Below are 24,212 nucleotides of genomic sequence, written 5' to 3'. Positions count from 1 at the left end.
TCTCACGCCCAACCCTCAGACCCAGCCCCAGGAAAGTTTCCCTTCTAGGAAGGAGAGAAGCGAACATGGCAGCGCGTTGGTGGCTTTGGTGTGTCTCTGCGACCGTGGCGGTGGCACTGCTGCTCGTTTACGGGGTTCCCTCAGCCTGTGCCCAGAGAAAGAAGGAGGTAAGGACGCTGTTTCCAGCAACACGGGCTTCTCCCAACGAGTGGGGCTTGAGAGGGTCTGTTTTGTCCTTCCCGATCCCTTTTCCCCGCCGATTCTGTATCTTTGGTGGCTCCAATTCCGCCGTTTGGGGAATTGTGGGGTTCGCGAGGGAAGAAACTGTAATAACCTTGTCTTCTGGGATTGTAGAGTCTGAGAGTGGGGTGGGGTAGGTGACAAGCTGGCTTCTATAGGCCTGTGGGTGTACATAGCTACGAGTTTTGACACTTCTTTGAGTATGGGCCCCATCAGGTGGTGGCGGGAAGTTCGACTTTAGATCCAAGGGGTAGATTATCTGAGTCTTTCTTCTGTCAGTAGATGTAACTCCCTTTTAGACATGTGAGAACTATATATTTTGTAGCATTTTCACTTGAGGAATGAGAGGAGTAAACAGAAGAGCGGAGCTATGCCAAATTTATTTCATTGTCCAAATAATTGATTCAAAGCAAGTTACCAGACTGAAGCTCTTAAACCATTTTCAATGATTTACCAAATATCAAGCGCGCCAGGCGCTGTTGTGAGGAGCTTAGTGTATATAAGTGAACAAAACTAAGATTCCTCCTCGTGGAATTTACTGACTTCGGCAAGTGGAGGAGATACAGTATTCTTTACTCACCATTAAGCAATCCAAGCTGAGGAATTTTAACATTGTTGTTTTGAAACATGTGTAGAGCCGTATGCTCTTAGAGCTTTACAGATTACTAGCAATTCTTTATGCTCTCTAATATTGTCAATGAGGAAACCCAAGTCCTAAATTTACACAGTTAACTCTTGCAGAACAAGGACTGAAATCCTAGGTCAGTCAGTCTTATGCTATTTCCTGTACATTCTGTGCCTCCTTCTAGTACACAATACCTGTACAGGCACTTTTAAAATGCCATTTAAACATCTCCGATGCTTGTCAACTTGAGCTGAATTTAAGAGAACCTACCTTCTCTGTTTTTGAATATGTGTACTATTCCATAAGAAAAAAATAAGCTAGCATATTAAAACGAGTTACTTAATAGATTGGCAAAAAGTAAAATTAAAAATACACAATTTTCAAAGTAATGGTGAAATGAGCAGGCTCATACACTGGAACTAGAAATCTATGTGCTTTTTTAGGAGGGTTCCAAGCCATTTTTACGTGGAAAACAAGATGTAGAGCAATACATAGTTTTATATTCTAGAGGCCTTTTATGTTAAAATATATATATGTGTATGTATATATAGAGAGAAACCTTTGTAAGGATATACAACAGTGGATATCTCTGGGTAGTTGGGATTGTTCATTAGGGGAACACTGTAACTTTTTACCTTATATGTTGGTATTGTCTAAATTTCTACAACCACCACTTACTGTTTTTTAATAAAACGTGAAAAATGTTAAAAACTAGTATTTCTACCAGTTAAATTATTTATTCATTTAACCTCTCACTAAACTAGAAGCAGAAGAGCCTAGCAGGGGATAGATTACTTTCAAAAGGAATCAGCAATGAATTATGTACTTTATTTTTTATTTTTATCTTCTAAACATCTTTATTGGAGTATAATTGCTTTACAATGGTGTGTTAGTTTCTGCTTTATAACAAAGTGAATCAGTTATACATATACATATGTCCCCATATCTCTTCCCTCTTGCATCTCCCTCCCTCCCACCCTCCCTATCCCACCCCTCTAGGTGGTCACAAAGCACAGAGCTGATCTCCCTGTGCTATGTGGCTTGTTTCCCACTAGCTATCTATTTTACGTTTGGTAGTGTATATATGTCCATGCCACTCTCTCACTTCGTCCCAGCTTACCCTTCCCCCTCCCCGTATCCTCAAGTCCATTCTCTAGTAGGTCTGTGTCTTTATTCCTGTCTTGCCCCTAGGTTCTTCATGACCTTTTTTTTTTTTTTTATTCCATATGTATGTGTTAGCATACTGTATTTGTTTTTCTCTTTCTGACTTACTTCACTCTGTATGACAGACTCTAGGTCCATCCACCTCACTACAAATAACTCAATTTTGTTTCTTTTTATGGCTGAGTAATCCATTGTATATATGTGCCACATCTTCTTTATCCATTCATCTGTCGATGGACACTTAGGTTGCTTCCATGTCCTGGCTATGGTAAATAGCGCTGCAGTGAACTTTGTGGTACATGTCTCTTTCTGAATTATGATTTTCTCAGGGTATATGCCCAGTAGTGGGATTGCTGGGTCATATGGTAGTTCTATTTTTAGTTTTTTAAGGAACCTCCATACTGTTCTGCACAGTGGCTGTATCAATTTACATTCCCACCAACAGTGCAAGAGGGTTCCCTTTTCTCCACACCCTCTCTAGCAATTATTGTTTGTAGATTTTTTGATGATGGCCATTCTGACCAGTGTGAGATGATATCTCATTGTAGTTTTGATTTGTATTTCTCTAATGATTAATGATGTTTTATGTACTTTAAAATTGCTAACACGGTGGATTTTATGTTACGTGAATTTTATCTCAATAAAAAATTTTTTTTAAGGAATCAGATTCTAACTCCCTTCCCATCATGCCACTGTTCAAGACCCTTATCACTCTTGCAAATCTCTTGCCATAAGTGCCTAACTGGTCATCCTTGAACTCATCCTTCATAGTGTTGCCAGAGATGCTAAGGTAAAAAACTGAAAACCGAAAGTTTAAAATAACCTATTTTGCAAAGTATAAAAGGACTTCTGTAGTCTGTCCCTGGTCTGCTTTTTCCAGGCTCATCTCAATTCAAGCTCCTCCCTCTACTGGCCGCATGGCTTGCGGGATCTTAGTTCTCCCACCAGGGATTGAACCTTTGCCCCGGCAGTGAGAGTGCCGAGTCCTAACCACTGGACTGCCAGGGAATTCCTGCCTTGATCTTTCTATACTCTCTTGCAAGTATCTATACTTGCTGGAGTATCTCCCTTCTTCTCCCTCACCCCACTCCCTCATTCACCTGAGGGTTCCTGCTCTTCAAGTCTTAGCTCAAACATTACCTTCCTTCTCAACTAATGTTTTCTTGGTTCCCCCAGCTGAATTGAGATGAATTCAGCACATTGTATTGTCATTGTTTATATACCAGTCTTTCCCATTAGACTGTGAGCATCTTGAATACAGACACTTTTGTTTAATTGAGGTATAGTTGATTTACAATATTATATGAGTTTCAAGTGTACAACATGGTGATTCACCATTTTTAAAGATCATACTCCATTTATAGTTATTATAAAATATTGGTTATGAATACAGACACTTTTAAATTTTTTTTTCACACCTAGCAGTATCTGTCAAACATCTAATTAATTAATTAATTAACTGTGTGCATATAAAGTCAGGAATCTGTTCTTTCACTTGCAAGTTTGTTTAGGTTTCACAATCTAAAATTGGATTTTCTCATCAGTAAACAAGGAATAAGTATAGGCTGGTAAAGTTGGTTTCGTTTTTATACCTTTCCCCTGTAACTGAGCATGTTTTGGACTTTTTAATAATGAGATTACTGTGATACTACTTAGAGACAGTTTAAAAATATAGGCGTTCCGTTGCAAAACGCTTACTTTTTATGTCAATTTTTGAAAACATTATTTAAAAAAAATCCCAGGTCTATCCACCATAGTAGATTTGGCTTTAAATGGTAGGATAATGTATGATCTTATAATCTAAGTATTCTGTTTAAAAAGGCACCTCTCCTGTATAACTGAGTCACTTTGCTGTACAGCAGTAATTAGCACAACATTGTAAATCAACTACACTTAAATTAAAAAAAAAATAGAGGGCTTCCCTGGAGGCACCGTGGTTAAGAATCTGCCTGCCAATGCAGGGGACACAGGTTTGAGCCCTGGTCCGGGAAGATCCCACATGCCGTGGAGCAACTAAGCCCGTGCACCACAACTACTGAGCCTGAGCTCTAGAGCCTGAGAGCCGCAACTACTGAGCCTGCGTGCCTAGAGCCCGTGCTCTACAACAAGAGAAACCACCAAAATGAGAAGCCCAAGCACCACAACAGAGAGTAGCCCCTGCTCGCCACAACTAGAGAAAGCCTGTGTGCAGCAATGAAGACCCAATGCAGCCAAAAATAAATAAATTTATTAAAAAAAATAGAGAACAACAAAAAAAGACACCTCTCCTAAATGAATATAATTAAAAATCACTCAAGTTCTTCATAGTTGTCTGTTGTTAAATGGAATGCTACCCTACTTATCGGATTACTTACGCTCGTAAAAGTGTTTTCACTGGGACATTGACTTATTCTCTAATATTTATTCAATGCCTTCTACATGTCATGCACTATGGTTTACATGCATTATCTCTAATCCTCACAATAACCCTGCAGAGTATTAGCCCTTTTTGAAAGGTGAGGAAACTGACACTGAGCAAGAGAGACGTTGGGGGTTTGCCTAAAGAAGCACAGCTGTAGAGGCTGAGCTGGGATTCTACCCCTTGTCTGACTCCAAAGCGTATGCTCTCTGCTAGGCCACAAAGGCTTATTTTGCAGTGACTTATTTTATTTTTATGGTGAATTATTTCCCCCTCTGGTAGAAAGAAAGTTGCTTATTCTTGCAACTGGTGTCATTTTAGGGAGGCAGCATGATAAAAATGAAAAGGCATGGTCTTTGACAAAATTATCCATATTTCAAGACTTCCCTGGTGGTCCAGTGGGTAAGACTCTGAGCTCCCAATGGAGGGGGCCTGAGTTCGATCCCTGGTCAGGGAACTAGATCCCGCATGCATGCCGCAACTAAGAGTCCGCATGCCACAACTAAAGATCCCACATGATGCAAGGAGGATCCTGCATGCTGCAACTAAGACACAGTGCAGCGAAAATAAATAAATAAATAAATAAATATTAAAAAAAAAATTGACAATTCTTCACTTGTAAAAAACTATCCATATTTCTTGATCTACTTCTGGGAATCTATAATAGAAAAATAATATGGAATATGGAAAAGAGTGTCTTTTTTTTTCTTTTTTTTGGCCACACTGCGTGGCTTGTGGGATCTTAGTTCCCCGACCAGGGATCGAACCCGGGCCCTGTGAGTGAAAGCCATCAGTCCAAACCACCAGACTGCCAGGGAATTCCCTGGAAAAGAGTGAATGCACAAAGCATACTGAAACATTAAAAAATGGTCTTAATAATGCTAGGGTGGCAGATAGTTTTCCTCCCGTTTTCTCAGTTTTCAAAAAATTGTGTAAAATTTTAAAGATCATGTATGTTAATGCAACCCAAGTGATCTTTAGCAAGTTACTCTGAGTCTCATTTTCCTTATCAGTAGAATGGGAAAATGCCTATTTTTTTTTTTGTATTGTGAGAATTAAAGGAGATGAGGGCTGTAAAGTGCCTAATGCAGTACCTGGTATGTAGAAGACATTAGATGAATATTATTGATAGAAAATAAGATTGTGTTCCTCTGCAGTATAAAATATTTTTCAATTGATCTTTTTGTATTGTTTTCATGAAGATTATTCAGAAAATAAAATTATCTGCATATTTTGACAAGGCAGGCAATTATTGGAAAAACTTCTGTATTCTTTGACATTGCTTTGAGAAGTGATGCATGAAAGTATCACATGCACAAAACCCCAGCAATTACTTAGAAAATACCTTATTACCAAGAACCAAAGGCTCAGTAGCATTGCAAAACAAACAAATTGAGACATACTCCAGAAATAAACATCAAGGAGAGGGGACAGTGGTATATTTTAGCCCTGTCCAAGAAGTACGTGAACTGAGAATGGAGCAGATAGCATTTAAGGATTACAAATACTCTCTTCTCTGTTCACTGTCTTTCTCCTTCAGTCATTATCTGCCAATTATGTTTCCAGGTCTGTTCAGTCTCACTTGTAATTTAAGGATGGAGTTGAAAATTTATTCCTTAACCAGGAATATTTTAAACTAACATTTGTAGGCTAGTGGATTATTAAGAAAGCTAAAAATATCAAGAATTTTTATGAATAAACCCTGATGGTCTAGAACACAGATATAATGAAATAAGTTTTGGGGGAAAGGGAGGTGCATTTTAGAGGAATTCAGACTGGTGATGCTTAACTTTATTACTTCTGAAATTCAAAAGTAATCTTAATGGCAGCATCAGAATTTAGCTTTAAATTATAGTGGATTCCTATATGCCAGGGGTCCCCAACCCCCGGGCCACAGACTGGTACCCGTCCGTGGCCTGTTAGGAACCGGGACTCACAGCAGGGGCTGAGCGGCAGGCGGCCGGGCGGGCGAGCGTCAGATCAGCAGGGGCATTAGATTCTCATAGGAGTGCGAACCCTACTGTGAACCGCGCATGCAAGGGATCTAGGTTGCGCACTCCTTATGAGAATCTAATGCCTGATGATCTGAGGTGGAGCTGAGGCGTCGATGCTCTACAAATACAGATTATCATTAGCAGAGAGGTTTGACTGTACAGAGACCATAATAAATCAATTGCTTGCAAACTCATATCAAAACCCTATCAGTGAGTGGCAAGGGAAAACAAGCTCAGGGCTCCCACTGATTCTGCATTATGGTGAGCTGTATAATTATTTCATTATATATTGCAATGTAATAATAATAGAAATAAAGTGCACAATAAATGTAATGCACTTAAATCATCCCGAAACCATCCCCCCGCCCCCCCCCCGTCCATGGAAAAACTATCTTCCATGAAACCAGTCCCCGGTGCCGAAAAGGTTGGGGACCACTGCTATATGCTGTCTTTGCTGAGTGATATTTAGTGATAATAGGAGAATTTGTAGTTGTTAAGGCTTAATCTATTTTTTTTTCTTTTTTTTTTTTTTTTTTTTTAAATTTATTTACTTATTTTATTTATTTTTGGCTGTGTTGGGTCTTCGTTTCTGTGCGAGGGCTTTCTCCAGTTGCGGCGAGCAGGGGCCACTCTTCATCGCGGTGCGCGGGCCTCTCACTGTCACGGCCTCTCCTGCCGCGGAGCACAGGCTCCAGACGCGCAGGCTCAGCAGTCGTGGCACACGGGCTCAGTTGCTCCGCGGCACGTGGGATCCTCCCGGACCAGGGCTCGAACCCGTGTCCCCTGCATTGGCAGGCAGATTCTCAACCACTGCGCCACCAGGGAAGCCCCCAAGGCTTAATCTATTTTGCTAGAGCTAATTGGGATACATATTATGCAAGCAAGTAGAATAAAATTAAATTAGTGCAGTGCTGTGTTACTGCACTTTCTTGGTCCTTTTAATCCCTTGTAGTTCTAAAATTTTCATCGTACTTGATTATTACTAACAGAATTAGAGATATTAATTGACTTCCTGTTAGTGGGATTATTTTGTGGCCATACTAATTTAAATGTTTCAAGAGAAGAGAAAGACTTTAAGCTTACTTAACTTTGTTGGTAAGTATTATATTTTAATTGTGAATATTATTACTCTTCTTTTTGTTTTATTTAAATAGTTGAAAGTAAAGTAATGTACTCCAAGAAGGGGAGATATCAATTGATTGTGAAAGTCTTTGCTTATACATTTAATGTTTTTTCATAGTAAACTTATATTTTGTTTTAAATAAATATATCCAGTGCAAATTTAAAAACTGGATGGATATATTTTCTCAAATGTTTTTTAAAACTGTTAGTGGAAAAAGTATTTGCAATAGGAGTTGTTTCCAAATCAATTACTTTTTTGAGTTGCTGAGCTCACTTGATAAACCTCTTACCTTTATGTACCATAGTCCTTGGAAAATATCTTTCTTACTAATAACTTTAAAGTATTAAATAGTAAATAGAAGGACCTGAAGGTCACAGGTGATATTTTAATCCTTTACTTTTGAAGGTTATGACTTTGGAAGGTAAAGGAATACTTAGAGAGTGAATAGTGGGACTTTTAGTGTAGAGCCTATAGAGAAACAAAATTTTTATTTCTGAGGCATAGCTTTCAGTACCCAAACAATGGGCTCTTGACAACGGATGAGAGGCATCCTAAGGAAGAAGGTTCTTCAGTACTAGCGATTTACTCCGATCAAGAAAACTTTTAACTCAAATGTGAAGAAAAGAGAAATTCCTTTATAAAATCATATAACAGAAGAGACAAAAGAGGACTAGTGAAAGAAGTGTCTAGGAATTATTAACGTGTTATATATATATATTTTTTAACATCTTTATTGGCGTATAATTGCTTTACAATGGTGTGTTAGTTTTTGCTTTATAACAAAGTGAATCAGTTATACATATACATATATTCCCATATCTCTTCCCTCTTGCATCTCCCTCCCTCCCACCCTCCCTATCCCACCCCTCTAGGTGGTCACAAAGCACCGAGCTGATCTCCCTGTGCTATGCGGCTGCTTCCCACTAGCTATCTATTTTACGTTTGATAGTGTATATATGTCCATGCCACTCTCTCACTTTTTCACAGCTTACCCTTCCCCCTCCCCATATCCTCAAGTCCATTCTCTAGTAGGTCTGTGTCTTTATTCCCGTCTTGCCCCTAGGTTCTTCATGACCTTTTCTTTTTTTCCTTAGATTCCATATATATGTGTTAGCATACGGTATTTGTTTTTCTCTTTCTGACTTACTTCACTCTGTATGACAGACTCTAGGTCCATCCACCTCAGTACAAATAACTCCATTTCGTTTCGTTTTATGGCTGAGTAATATTCCATTGTATATATGTGCCACATCTTCTTTATCCATTCATCTGTTGATGGACACTTAGGTTGCTTCCATGTCCTGGCTATTGTAAATAGTGCTGCAGTGAACATTGTGGTGCATGACTCTTTTTGAATTATGGTTTTCTCAGGGTATATGCCCAGTAGTGGGACTGCTGGGTCATATGGTAGTTCTATTTTTAGTTTTTTAAGGAACCTCCATACTGTTCTCCATAGTGGCTGTATCAATTTACATTCCCACCAACAGTGCAAGAGTGTTCCCTTTTCTCCACACCCTCTCCAGCATTTATTGTTTCTAGATTTTTTGACGATGGCCATTCTGATCGGTGTGAGATGATATCTCATTGTAGTTTTGATTTGCATTTCTCTAATGATTAATGATGTTGAGCATTCTTTCATGTGTTTGTTGGCAATCTGTGTATCTTCTTTAGAGAAATGTCTATTTAGGTCTTCTGCCCATTTTTGGATTGGGTTGTTTGTTTTTTTGATATTGAGCTGCATGAGCTGCTTGTAAATTTTGGAGATTAATCCTTTGTCAGTTGCTTCATTTGCAAATATTTTCTCCCATTCTGAGGGTTGTCTTTTGGTCTTGTTTATGGTTTCCTTTGCTGTGCAAAAGCTTTGAAGTTTCATTAAGTCCCATTTGTTTATTTTTGTTTTTATTTTCATTTCTCTAGGAGCTGGGTCAAAAAGGATCTTGCTGTGATTTATGTCATAGAGTGTTCTGCCTATGTTTTCCTCTAAGAGTTTGATAGTGTCTGGCCTTACATTTAGGTCTTTAATCCATTTTGAGTTTATTTTTGTGTATGGTGTTAAGGAGTGTTCTAATTTCATACTTTTCCATGTAGCTGTCCAGTTTTCCCAGCACCACTTATTGAAGAGGCTGTCTTTTCTCCACTGTATATTCTTGCCTCTTTTATCAAAGATAAGGTGACCATATGTGTGTGGGTTTATCTCTGGGCTTTCTATCCTGTTCCATTGATCTATATTTCTGTTTCTGTGCCAGTACCATACTGTCTTGATTACTGTAGCTTTGTAGTATAGTCTGAAGTCAGGGAGCCTGATTCCTCCAGCTCTGTTTTTCTTTCTCAAGATTGCTTTGGCTATTCAGGGTCTTTTCTGTTTCCATACAAATTGTGAAATTTTTTGTTCTAGTTCTGTGAAAAATGCCAGTGGTAGTTTGATAGGGATTGCATTGAATCTGTAGATTGCTTTGGGTAGTAGAGTCATTTTCACAATGTTGATTCTTCCAATCCAAGAACATGGTATATCTCTCCATCTATTTGTGTCATCTTTAATTTCTTTCATCAGTGTCTTATAATTTTCTGCTTACAGGTCTTTTGTCTCCTTAGGTAGGTTTATTCCTAGATAAGGTGTTATATTTGAGTTATCTAGAATATATCACATTCTTCAACCATTTCAGGAAGATCAGGTGGTGGTTTATTTTTAGGAATGGTGTATTTTTTCCTGTTGTGTATAATTTGAATTGCTTAATGTTTATTTAATTTCCCTGTGTAATTGCATAGAAATTATATAACACGTGGTCCTTACCCGTAAGAATTAAAATGTAGAGCAGTAGTACTCAAACTTCAGTGTATAAAGAATCACTTGGGGAACTCCCCTGGTGGCACAGTGGTTAAGAATCCACCTACCAACGCAGGGGACACGGGTTTGATCCCTGATCCGGGAAGATCCCACATGCCGCTGAGCAACTAAGCCTGTGTGCCACAACTACTGAGCCTGCGCACCACAACTACTGAAGTCCACGCACCTAGAACCCGTGCTCTGCAGCAAGAGAAGCCACCGCAATGAGAAGCCCATGCATGTGGCCCCCGCTCACCGCAAGTAGAGAAAGCCTGCGCGCAGCAACAAAGACCCAATGCAGCCAAAAATAAATAAATAAAATAAATAAATTTTAAAAAAAGCATCACTTGGGGTACATGTTAAAATTCTGTATTCTTGGAATCCACCAGAAGCTAAAGAACCCCCCAGGAAGAGAAAGGGAAATCACAGCCTTGATTAAAGACTTAAAGGCATCAGAGGTGGTAAGTGATGCAATATCTCACAACAACAGCCCTCAGTGGCCAGTGAAAAATGACTAACAGGAACTGAAGCCTTATAGCAGATTATTACCAACTGGTTTCAATTGTTGCTCCCATAGCCCAGGCTGTTCCAGACATTGCGACTGCAACTGAATCCATTACACAGACTGATGACAGGTGGTATGTAGTCTTAGACATCACTAACACCTTCTGTGCCATCTTACTGATATTTGAGGATCAAGGTCAGTTCATTTTCAGGTAGCAAGGCCTCCTATATATGTTTATAGTATTCTCTAGGGGTACCTAAGCTCCCCTGCCATTTGCTACCAGTTGGTGAGTCAGGATTTAGCATAAGTTCCTCTACCCTTCCATGTTTAAAGCTTTCACTATATGGATGATGCCTTGTTGGCAAGTAAAAGCCTCAGTCTCAATGACCTTGTTGGTGGTGCTCTCATACTACAGAGGTAGCCAGGAGCAGTAGCTGATAAACCCGACAAAATTCAAGGGCCTGCTCACCAGGCAAAGTTCCTTGGGACTAAGTGAGTGGATTTATAATACTCAATTCCTGTTGCGGTCATGGAAAAACGGCTGTCTCTTTGGCCCACCAAACCAAACAGGAAACCCAGCACCCTGTTGGACAGTTTTGGGTATTGGAGACAGTATGTGGCTCACTCAGGCATGCTGCTTGGTCTTTTATATCAGCTAACCTGCTAATCAGCATCCTTTGAGTAGGGCTTATGTAGATCTACTGAATCAAATTTATTGGAGGGGGGCTTCCCTAGTGGCGCAGTGGTTGAGAATCTGCCTGCCAATGCAGGGGACACGGGTTCGAGCCTTGGTCTGGGAAGATCCCACATGCCGCGGAGCAACTGGGCCCGTGAGCCACAATTACTGAGCCTGCGCATCTGGAGCCTGTGCTCCGCAACAAGAGAGGCCGCGATAGTGAAAGGCCCGCGCACCGCGATGAAGAGCGGCCCCCGCTTGCCACAACTAGAGAAAGTCCTCGCACAGAAACGAAGACCCAACACAGCCATAAATAAACAAAAATAAATAAATTAAAAAAAAATTTATTGGAGGATGAAACCTAGAAGTCTGCACTTTTAACAGGCTCCTTTATACTAGCCACACTTTGAGAAACATGGGCCTAGTAAGTTTATTATCCATTATGCTAAGGGCTTGCTCTGGGAAGTTTTGATTTACTTTATCACCAAGTCTTTCTTTTACATTGTGTTCTGATCGGTAATTAATAAAAATAGTTTTGAATACATAATAAGATTATAAAAGCTTAAATCGGACTGTGAAAATCCTTTTCAGTTTACAACAGTGGTTCTCAGGAGGGAGTGGGGAATTTTATTTCCCAAGGGTTATCTGGCAATGTCTGGAGACATTTTTGGTTATTGGCAGCTGGTGATGCTACTGGCATCTAATAGGTAGAGGTCAGGGATGCTGCTCAACATGCAATGTGCAGGACAGCTCCCCACAAAAGAATTATCTGGCCCAAGATGTCAGTAACCCTGCTGCTGAGAAACCTTGGTTTAGAATGATCTGTTTGAATCCTAGCTCTGTGTCTTACTATGGCACTTTGGCCAAGTTGCTTAACCTCTCTCATCCTGTTTACTCAACATTTAAATGAACTAAAAATAGAGTACTTAACCTCATAGTGTTGTTCTGAGGATTGAATTAAATACTTATTCTATAAGGAGAGAAGTTGCTGCCTGACACATACGTACTAAGCATTCCAAATAGTAACTGCTATTTTCTCCATAAAATCAAGATAGGCTTACTTTAAGATATATTAAAATGTTAAAAGATTGGGTCATTGTGAATAAGGATTATAGCTTCTAATTATCATGTCCCAAGCTATGTTCATGTACTTTTATTGTAAAAGTTTAAAACTAGTTCATTAAAAAAAAAAATGAACTGAGAAAGTAACCTAATTAATTGACTCGGTAATAAGCAGTCTTTTGAGGTAATAATCCCGTTTATAAGAGCTTTAAAGAGAATTTGTAATTCCTTTGAACTAATTTCTTCTACTTGATAAGTTATTTGGGGATTGTATAGCCAGAAATCTGGTCTTTCCAGTCTGTTAATAAACAAGAAGAGGAATATAATACATTTTTTACATAGACCTATTCAAGACTTTGTTTAAGAAGACTTCACATGTTTATCACTAATTCAAAGCACATAACATTTGTTTTATTGGAATGATCATATATCTATGTGATTGAATGGAGATAGACTATATGAAACTATACCTGTTACTGCTTTACATTTTTTTCCCTAAAATAGCCCGAAATAGTATCTGTAGCCATGGTGAATAAAATAGGCAAATTATGTTTGAATTTGCTGGTAAGTGTCAAATTTAATTTGAAAATATAACAAAATTAATGACTGCTTTAGAATATAGAGTGCGTATTTTCTGTGAACTAATATTGTTCTCTTAGCCAAGAGGATCATTAAGGCTGTATCAAATAATAAGAATTCATTTTTTGGAAAAACTGAGTTTAATTTATGCAGCCTTATTTTAAATCAAATATTCCCTATTATTGACAATTGTTGGTAACTAATTCTACTGCTAAAGATGAACTAGCCTCTACCGCTTGTTCCTTGTCCTATCTACCTTCTAGTTCACTCTCTTCCACTGCCTTTACCACCAACCTGTTTCCTTTTTTTTTAATTGAAGTATAGTTGATTTACAATGTTGTGTTAGTTTTAAATGTACAGCACAGTGATTCAGTTATACACATATATATTCTTTTTCAGATTCTTTTCCCTTGTAGGTTATTACAAAATATTGAGTATAGTTCCCTGTGCTATACAGTAGGTCCTTGTTGGTTATCTATTTTATATATAGTACTGTGTATATGTTAATCCCAAATTCCTAATTTATCCCTCCCCTAACAACCTGTTTCCTTAGTATCATTCATTGTTCCACAAGTCTTGTTAATTATTTGTTATACCAGTCTTCTGCGAGTGTATATATTTCTCTGTGGGCTTATTAGAGACTATATTCATTTTTCCATGTGTGGCATATTCATTTTGTGGCTCTTACTGGAATTACTTTATATCTGCTACAAAACTATTTTTTTTATGCCATCTTTCTCTATTGTTCATAGAAGTGTACTCAGGAAGTAAATTTTTTTTCAGTATTGCCTGAATTCAGGCATGCTTTAAAGGTAAATCATGCATTTTTAGAATCCATGTTATTGTTGCCTTCCTGAAATTAAAAAAAAATCCCATTTCTATTAAGTGTTTATGTGTGCAATCATCTTTTTTTCCTTATATGTTAATGATGCAAGTGAGTCCATTCCCAGCTGGGTTCTGTTAAATAGAAATTCAGTACACACTAACTGAATGCCTACTATGTGGTAAAGTACTATGTGTGTCTGCTCTCTAGTAGCTAATAATCTAGAGAAGGAAACAGATATCAAATTGTCTTAGAATGATAAGTGCTATAACACAGGTAAAAAGTGTTGTGAAACATCTAGCAGGGGTGGGGGGATTAATATACTTGTGTCCTGGGTCCTTGACCACCTAGGAAAACCATTTAGGGTCATTCAATTACAACCCACTAAACCCACTAGACGCGCATTCTTTGAGAATTTTTTTGGGATGACTAAAGCCACAGAAGCTATTCTTATTGGTTCCAGGGATTATTTTTCTTAGCCTAAGTCTGAGGCAACTCGTTTGCATTACTGACAGCTATCTTTCAAGGAGTGCTATCTTTCTATTAGGTTCCTGATCCACTTCCCAACTGAAAAGGCACATCCTAACATCTGTTCTTTGATGATTGAGTTTAATGAGAAGGAACTATTTTTAAAGTTTGAATGCCAGTGCCCTGCCCAAACTTCAGTGTAAGTAATGGGAAATGTAATTGGTCGAATGCTTCTGAATAGTGAACCACTCCATGATTTCCCAACCCTTTACAAACATATCCCTGTAAAGAAGAACAAAACCATAAATTAGCATTAACTCTGCATTGAGATTCTTCTGCACTTCTTTTTTTATCTTTTCCCATCTTCTTACTACTCTTGCAAAGTTTGAACGTAAGGGTAGAGGTGAGGGGAAGGATAAGTGAATATGATTGCGTTCATTTCAAACTGAAATTCTCATTGACTAACCATGCTTCTCTTCCATTGCCTCATGATGACTGGCTTTTAAAAAGAAACAAACAAAATGTAGCTCTTTCTTTGTGTAGACGTAAATTTTCATTTCTCCGAGATAAATGTTTGGGAATGCAGTTGCTGGATTGTATGGTTAGTGTATATTTTACTTGCTTAATTTTTTTTAACATCTTTGTTGGAGTATAATTGCTTTACAGTGGTGTACTTGCTTAATTTTTTAAAGAAACTGCCAAACTGTTTTCCAGAGTGACTGTACCATGGTACATTCCCACCAAAAATGTATGAGAGACCCAGTTTCTCTACATCCTCGCCAGAATTTGGTATTGTTGGTATATTTTATTTTAGTAACGGGTATGTAGTGATAGCTCATTGTGCTTTTAATTTGCATTTCTGTAACGGCTGATGATGTTGAACATCTTTTTGTGTGTTTCTTTGTCATCAGTAGATCATCTTCGATGAAATCTCTTCATGTCTTGCCTATTTTGTTTGTTTTACTGTTGAGTTTTGATAGTTTTAAAAAATATATTCTAGCCACTAATCCTTTTTAGATGTGTGGTTTGTAAATATTTTCTCCCACTCTGTAGCTTGTCTTCACATCCTTATAACAGGGTCTTTCACAGAGCAAAGGTTTTTAATTTTGATGAGGTCCAGTTTACCTTTTTTTTTTTCTTTTTTATGAATCGTGCTTTTGGTGTCAGGTCTAAGAACTCTTTGCCTATCCCTTGATCCTGAACATTTTCTCCCATATTTTTTTCCTAATTTTTAAATAGTTTTCATTTTTACATTTAGGTATGTGATCCATTTTTAATTAATTTTTTTTAAATAAACAAGGAACTTTTTTTAAATTTATTTATTTATTTATTTATTTTTGGCTGTGTTGGGTCTTCGTTTCTGTGCGAGGACTTTCTCTAGTGGCGGCAAGCGGGGGCCACTCTTCATTGCGGTGCGCGGGCCTCTCACTATCGCGGCCTCTCTTGTTGCGGAGCACAGGCTCCAGACGCGCAGGCTCAGTAGCTGTGGCTCACGGGCCTAGTTGCTCCGCGGCATGTGAGATCTTCCCAGACCAGGGCTCGAACCCGTGTCCCCTGCATTGGCAGGCGGATTCTCAACCACTGCGCCACCAGGGAAGCCCTAATTAATTTTAAAAATAAATTTATTTATTTATTTTATCCATGTATTTTTGGCTCTGTTGGGTCTTTGTTGCTGCGTGCAGGCTTTTTCTCTAGTTATGGCGAACAGGGGCTACTCTTCGTTGTGGTGCGCTGGCTTCTCATTGTGGTGGCTTTCTCTTGTTGCGGAGCATGGGCTTTAGGCACGAGGGCTTCAGTAGTTGTGGCAGGCAGGCTCAGTAGTTGTGGCTCACGGGCTCTAGAGTGCAGGCTTAGTAGTTGTGGCACATGGGCTTAGTTGCTCCGCGGCATGTGCGATCTTCCCGGACCAGGGCTCGAACCCGTGTCCCCTGCCTTGGCAGGCGGATTCTTAACCACTGCGCCACCAGGGAAGCCCCTTTAATTAATTTTTGTATAAGGTGTGAAGTTTAGTTTGAGGTTCATATTTTTGACTATGGATGTCCAGTTGCTTCAGCACCATTTATTGAAAAGGCCGTCCTTTCTGTACTGAGTTGATTTTGCACCTTTGTGAAATATCAGTTGGCTGTACTTGTGTAGGTCTATTTCTGGCTTTTGTTTCTGTTCCATTGATCTATGTATCTATCCTTTTATGTAGCTATATAATAAACCTTAAAATCAGGTAGAGTGGCTTTTCCCACTTTCTTTGGAATCTTTAGCAAATGAAAGGTTTTTTGATTTTATCTTATTTTATTTATTAGGTTATAAATAAGTAATTCACATAAAAAATGTAGTATTGCAATATACGTTTAAATCTCATCATGAAATAATGTAATTTTAAGAATAATTATCATCAGGCACAAGTACTAAATTTAATTTTTAGTTCTTTCACATTTTTTATGTACCTCTGCTTATTAATCGTGGTTTTAAGTAAGTTGTCTAGTTAAAAGAAATTTTAAATGCCAAGTTGAGAGTATTAATGGCATGCTGTCTTTGTCTTTTTTTTAGATGGTGCTATCTGAAAAGGTTAGTCAGCTGATGGAATGGACCAATAAAAGGCCTGTAATAAGAATGAATGGAGACAAGTTCCGTCGCCTTGTTAAAGCCCCACCGAGAAACTACTCCGTTATTGTCATGTTCACTGCTCTCCAACTTCATAGACAATGTGTCGTGTGCAAGTATGAACTTTCAACTACACTTTAAAAATTAAATAACTCATAAGATTTTAACCATTTCTCAACCCCAGAAGAATAAAATTAGTTCAGTGGGTACATAAACAATTAATGTATATACGTTACTTAGAGTGTCTGTAGTAACACATAATAGTACTACTCTTTTATAGTCTTTTCTTGATGGTCCATATTAGTGGGGGAGGGACAAAGAGCAAGGATAAAGTTTCATGGTAACCATCCTAGAAATAACATAAAAAAATCTAACAATCATCTTTTAAATTGGTATCAACTTATATAAATGCGTGTCAATAGCATTGATGTAGTGTTTTATTATTTGTGTGTGCTTTCAACTTCATACTCTTGTTTTATCACAACAACCCCAGAAGGTACATAAAGCAAATATTCTCTCATTTTTGGAAGAAACAGGTTCCAATATGTTAACTGGTCTACCCAAAGCTATAGATATTTATTAATGCAATAATGGTGGCTACATCCAAAATTTGGAATTACAAGAGAACTTTTTTAGAAAACAAAGATGCATGATTTAGAGGTGTTTCTTTTTTCTAGATTATTTTATAGTAATTTTAAACCTTAGAAATCGAGACTAATCTCACTTAAAATTTCATCAAACAATGGTTTGTTGATTTTATTTTACTATTTCTGAATGATCTTAAGAAAAAAGACATTTCTTTAAACAAAAGCACTATAGATAATTAAAAATAGTGGATACTAAAAAATAAAATCGCTTTTGCTTTTTGTTGTTTATTATATTTTTAGATCAGTATTGTGATTTGGGAATTCACTTTAAATGAAATGACAAAGTTACCCTGTGAAAAACTAATTTAGTAAAATCTTGGAGGCTTTCCAAATTCTGATAGCCTGAGCACATGTGAAGGAATAGACAGCCTTCTTTCAGAATAGTGTGTTATGCTACCCCAAGCCTTTCTAACTCTTAAAGGATTTTCTCCCCAGAGGTAGGAGATAGTCAAGAGATTTGGTACCAGAGTGCATTTTTTTTTTTTAGGGATGGCTGTTATGCTGAATATAAATTAAAATTAAGTAGAAGAAGGAAAAAGAATAGTAGGTATTAACTGTGAATAAACTTAAACTCTGGAATTACTCTATAATTCAGTCAGTTTACTCACTAGCAATCATGAGTATACAAAAATGTCAGGGAATGAACAAAGTCCTTCATAATTCTGTATTAAATGCAAATTAATGGAGTTCTTAATAACTAAAGTTTTTAATAGTGTCTTACTTTTTACAAGACCAAATTGTAAATTAGCACATTTTCCTAAACTCATTCAAATAATTAAAATTAAGCAACAGTGATGTGTGTAATACTATATATTTGGTGCTATCAGGATGAAAAGTGTAAGAAAGATGTGCTATCCTTATCATCTGGCTAGGGAAATCAGTTCCACATATGAAAATTTAGCTGGCAATATAAGACAATTTATGATTAAGTACCAAATGAATTGTGTGCATAATAAATGCTATAAAATTTCAGGAAGGACATATAAGAGGAGTGGTTAGGGTTGGCCTAATGGAGAAGATAGGATTTGTACTAGGGCTAGACAGATGGATCAGATTTACATAGCAGTAGGATATTCTGATTAGAAGCAATCATGTGTGCAAGGGTACCGAGATAGGCGTAAAGTGCTGGAATTAAGAGATCCTGTTTGAGGTTGAGTAGTAGTAAGGCTATGTAAAAGCTAGATGCATTATTTGGAAATAGATGATAAAGAACTTTGAATAACCAGTGAAAGAGCTTGGAGACTGTTCTGAAGGTAATAGAAAAGCAACAATGGTTTCTGATAAGAGGAGGAATATCAAGAAAGTAGTCATTTAGGAAGACTGATATATATTGCAATATAAGAAGGATTGGAGGAGGAGAAAGTAGAGTTAGGGTTTTAATGTTCTATGTCAGATATTAAGGATCTGACTTTAGATGATAACAATGAAAATAAATGGGGAAGGATAGAGTTAAAAGATAATCAGAAATGAAAAATTGTCAGATCTTAGAAACTGAAAGCATATGGGAGATCAGGGAAAAGTAAAATATGGCCTGAGGTTTCAATTAATCTCAATTCCTTAGATTCTTCTCTTTCACTGTAATAATTCATCAGACTGTATTTTTACTAAGTAGCATTTTGTACTTTAGATTTCTTAAATAGATTAATATTATAGTCTAATTTCTCTGGGAAGTACTTCAACCTAGTCTTTGAACTCTTAGAAGTAATTTAGGGTATTAAAAATTGGTGTAGAAACAATCTAGTTAGACTTTTTTCCAGCGAATGTTGCAGGAGCTTTGAGATAAGGAGTAGGCACAAAGTATGAAGCAGGCTCAGGTAATCACTACTTCATGGTGAAATCCCCAACACTTGGTATAAGGCTTCTCTTATGCCAAAACAGTGGCAGTGTTTTCCAAGGTTTGTCCTAACCCTGTCAGCAGAGCCTGACTTGCATTAGATTGCTTTAAAAAATGTTTTATATGTTATCTTCACAAATCCGATTGCATCCAGGCAAGCTGATGAAGAATTCCAGATCCTGGCAAACTCCTGGCGATATTCCAGTGCATTTACCAACAGGATATTTTTTGCTATGGTGGATTTTGATGAAGGCTCTGATGTATTTCAGATGGTAAGCTATTTGGTTTATTCTATTAAATAGGAATAGATAAAATATGGATAATATGGAATACCTTTTTTTCAATGGCTGCAAGAAGTTAAATAAGATTTGTCTTACCTAAGATCTAGAGTAGTTAATGAGATAAAAGCTAAACTTAAGCTAAACATGAAATATAGTGGTCAATACTAGCCTATTAGAATATGGAAATTGGGTAGAAATCAAGTAACTTTTATGTATTTTTTATTGTGGTAAAATATAATAAAAAATTACCACTTTATTTTTTTTAATAAATTTATTTATTTATTTATTTCTGGCTGCATTGGGTCTTCGTTGCTGCGCGCGGGCTTATTTATTTATTTCTGGCTGCATTGGGTCTTCGTTGCTGTGCGCGGGCTTTCTGTAGTTGTGGCGAGCAGGGGCTACTCTTCATTGCGGTGCGTGGGCTTCTCATTGCAATGGCTTCTTTTATTGCGGAGCATGGGCTCTAAGCACGCGGGCTTCAGTAGTTGTGGCTCACGGGCTCTAGAGTAGTTGTGGCGCACGGGCTTAGTTGCTCTGTGGCATGTGGGATCTTCCCGGACCAGGGCTCGAACCCGTGTCCCCTGCATTGGCAGGCAGATTCTTAGCCACTGTGCCACCAGGGAAGTCCCCCCTCTTTCATTTCTGATATTAGTAATTTGTGTCTTCTCTCTTTTTTCTTAGTTAGCTTGGCCTAGAGGCTTATTGATTTTACTGATCTTTTCAAAGAGCAAGCTTTTGGTTTCATTGATTTTTCTCTATTGCTTTTCTACTTTCAGTTTCATTACTTTCTTCTCTAATTTTTATTATTTCTCTTCATTTAACTTTGGATTTAATTTGCTCTTTTGTTGGTTTCCTAAGATGGAAACTTAAATTATTGAGTTTAGATCTTTCTTTTTTTCCCGTATATGCATTCAGTGTTATAAATCTCCCTGTAACCATTGCTTTTGCTGTATCCCACAGATTTGGATAAGTTCTGTTTCCATTTTCATTTATTTCAAAATACTTTTTAATTTTTCTTGAGATTTCTTCTTTGACCCATGTGTTAATTAGAATTGTGCTGTTTAGTTTCCATGTATTTTGGAATTTTCCAGTTATCTTTCTGTTATTGGTGTCCAGTTTAATTCCATTGTGGTCTGAGGGCAGACATTGTGTGATTTCTGTTCTTTAAATTTGTTATGGTGTGTTTTATGGCCCAGAATATGGTCTTTCTTGGCAAATTCTGTTGTTTTGGATGAAGTAGTAGTCTATAGATGTCAATTATATCCAGTTGTTTAGATGGTGTTATTGAGTTCAACTATGTCCTTACTGATATTTTGCCTGCTGGATCTGTCCATTGGGTGTTGAAGTCTCCAACTATGATAGTAGATTTATCTATTTCTTCTTGCAATTCTATTAGTTTTTGCCTCACATAGTTTGACACTGTGTTGTTAGTCACATACATGTTAAGGATTGTATGTCTTCTTGGAGAATTGACCCCTTTATCATCATGTAATGCCCTTTTTTATCCCTAATAACTTTCCTTGTTTTGAAGTCTGCTCTATCTGAAATGGATATAACTACTCTTGCTTTCTTTCTTTTGATTACTGTTAGCATCGTATATTTCCTCCATCTATTTACTTTTTTTTTTCCTTCTACAATGACTTTATTATAAATATGTTCTTTTGGAATAAACAAATATTGCATTCAAGACTATCAGCAAACTTGTTCTAAGGTAATAAAAGAGGGAAAATGGAACCAGGACCCACTTAGAAGTAGAGATAAACAGCAAAGACACCTGCATGCCATGCTGACCGCCTTTCCCCCAAGAAGTAACAGGAGGTTAACAGGGGACATCACATTTCTCATTAGCACATTAATGAAAATAAGCTTCGAGTTTGGTAATTTGCACTAGTTCTGTAAACTGAACTGCTCCTCTCCTCAGTCCTAAGAACTAGAATGGGAAGACAGTCAGTCTTCGGATCCCAGCATCAACAAGGAAGATCTTGACTTTGTAACTCTTTGCTCTCAGACAAAACTGTTCACTACTTGCCAGGAGCGATGTCAGAGTAGTCCTTCAGCACCCAGGCCAAGTGCTCACTGTGAGTCTTAAACCATCGCTTTTTCTGTGAAGCAGGCTTTTGCCTTCTCTGAATAGGGGCCACTTTCTTTGGTCCGGATTCCTGCATGGAAGAAATACCCTGTCACTTTAGATACTCTTCAGTTTTCTCCTCCTCCATTGAATCCATGGTGACACTCCTTCACAGTTTCTGAAACTTTTCATCCACAGAAAACTGACAGCTCTTATCATTGAAGAAAAGAATTTTCTTCTTATCAGGAAGGTTTACAAATGGTATCTGGTCCCCTAAAGCCTTAACGGCTTTCTGGGAATTGGGCAGTCCTTCCTCAATGTCTTCTAAAATAATTCCTCCTAAGCCTCGATGGTCATGCTTATTTAAGAGCCTAAGTAGGACCTTCTTATCTTCCAAGTTGTACTTGGGCTTGAAGGCATACTTTCTATCTGTTACTTCAGTTTTGGGATTACTGACTATTGCCTCAGTCATTAGCCGTTGTTTCTGCTTGAGTCCAATATCTAAATGTTGTGTTTCATTCAAAATTTCTTCTAAAGTAAGAGGATGTGTATCTCATTGCTGATGCCATGTCTTCATGTAATTCACAATCTTAGCAAGAATGCCAAACTTATATCCAGAGCGTCCTGATAGAACTTTCGAGTTAAATGATCCATTGCTATGATCAGAATTTTGTTTAGAGCTTGATGATCCTCCATGTTCTAGCTTTGCTTTCTTATTCTTTGATGATGATGACTCAGAAGATACAGCATGGTATATTTCCTCCATCTGTTTACTTTTAATCTATATGTGTGTCTATTTAATGTGGGTTTCTTGAAGACAACATATACTTGGGTCTTGTTTTTTGAACCACTCTAACAATTTCTGTCTTTTAATTGGTGCATTTAGACCATTGATATTCAAGTTGATTATTGATATAGTTGGATTACCATCTGCCATATTCATTACTGTTTTCTGTTTTTTGCCCTTTGTTCCTATTTTTGTCTTCCAATCTTTTTCTGCCTTTTGTGGCTTTAATTGATCATTTTATATGATTCCATTTTTCTCTCCTTTTTTAGTATATTAGTTATACTTTTTTTTTTTTGCTTTTCTTAGTTGTTGCCCTAGAGTTGGCAATATACATTTACAGCTAATCAAAGCCCACTTTCAAATAACACTATACCACTTCATGGGTAGTGAGAATACCTTATAATAACAAAATAATCCTAATCCCCCCCTTCCATCCCTTGTATCATTTCTGTCATTCATTTCACTTATATATAGGCACATACACACACACAATTGAATATATTGCTGGTGTTATTTTGAACAAACTGTTATGTGTTAGATTAATTAAGAATAAGAAAAACAAAAGTTTTTATTTTACCTTCACTTATTCCCTCTTCAGTCCCTCCCTTAATATATGTAGATCCAAGTTTCCAACCTACCTTATTTTCCTTCTCTCTAAAGAACTTCTTTTAACATTTCCTGCCTGGGATTCCCTCAGTTTTTCTTTGTCTGAAAAAGTCTTTATTTCTCCTTCACTTTTGAAGAATAATTTCACAGGGTACAGGATTCTCTAAGTTGGTGTTGTTTTTTCCCCTCAGCACTTTAAATATTTCACTCCGCTCTCTTCTTGTTTGCATGGTTTCTGAAGAAAAGTTGGGTGTAATTCTTATCTCTCTTCCTCTATGGGTAAGAGGAAGAGAGATTCCTCTGACTTCTTTCAGAGTTTTTTTTATCTTTGGTTTCTTTGAGTTAAATTATATGCCTGGGCATAGTTTTATTGGCATTTATCCTGCTTCATGTTCTTAGAGCTTCCTGGATCTGTGATTTGGAGTCTGACGTTACTTTGGGTTATTCTCAGTCATTAAATATTTATTCTATTCCTTTCTCTTTCTTCTGGTATTCCCATTATGTGTATATTACACCTTTTGTAATTGGCCCACAGTCCTTGGATATTCTGTTCTGTTTTAGTTTCTTTTTTTTTGTCTTTGTTCTCTTTGCTTTTCAGTTTTTGAGGATTCTATTGATAGATCTTCTAGCTCAGAGATTCCTCAGACATGTCCAGTGTACTAAGTCCATCAAAGGCATTCTTCATTTCTGTTACAGTGGTTTTCATCTCCGACATTTCTTTTTGGTTCTTTTTAGGATTTCCATCTCTCTGCTTACATTGACCATCTGTTTTTGCATGTTGTCTACTTTATCCATTAGAGATATTAGTATACTAGTCAGTTTTGTTTAAAATTCCTGGTAAGATAATTCCAACATCCCTTCCAAGTCTGGTTCTGATACTTGCTCTGTTTCTTCAAATTGTGTTTTTTTG

General features: G+C 37.4%; 1 protein-coding gene and 1 pseudogene across 1 annotated transcript in view; one reads left to right on the top strand and one right to left on the bottom strand.

The window, feature by feature from the left end:
- MAGT1 (magnesium transporter 1) overlaps positions 1-24,212 on the top strand; it is a 50,811-nt gene continuing 26,599 nt past the window's right edge. Inside the window, exons 1-3 of the mRNA XM_036840132.1 lie at positions 1-167; positions 17,026-17,195; positions 19,715-19,832. Coding sequence (XP_036696027.1) covers positions 66-167; positions 17,026-17,195; positions 19,715-19,832 — 390 coding nt within the window. The 5' untranslated portion in view covers positions 1-65. The remainder of the gene's footprint in view (positions 168-17,025; positions 17,196-19,714; positions 19,833-24,212) is intronic.
- Positions 21,984-22,710, bottom strand: LOC118888741 (annotated as a pseudogene).

Source organism: Balaenoptera musculus, chromosome X (assembly GCF_009873245.2).
Source record: "Balaenoptera musculus isolate JJ_BM4_2016_0621 chromosome X, mBalMus1.pri.v3, whole genome shotgun sequence".
Lineage (NCBI taxonomy): Eukaryota > Metazoa > Chordata > Mammalia > Artiodactyla > Balaenopteridae > Balaenoptera > Balaenoptera musculus.
This window is presented reverse-complemented; position numbering and strand designations above follow the sequence as displayed.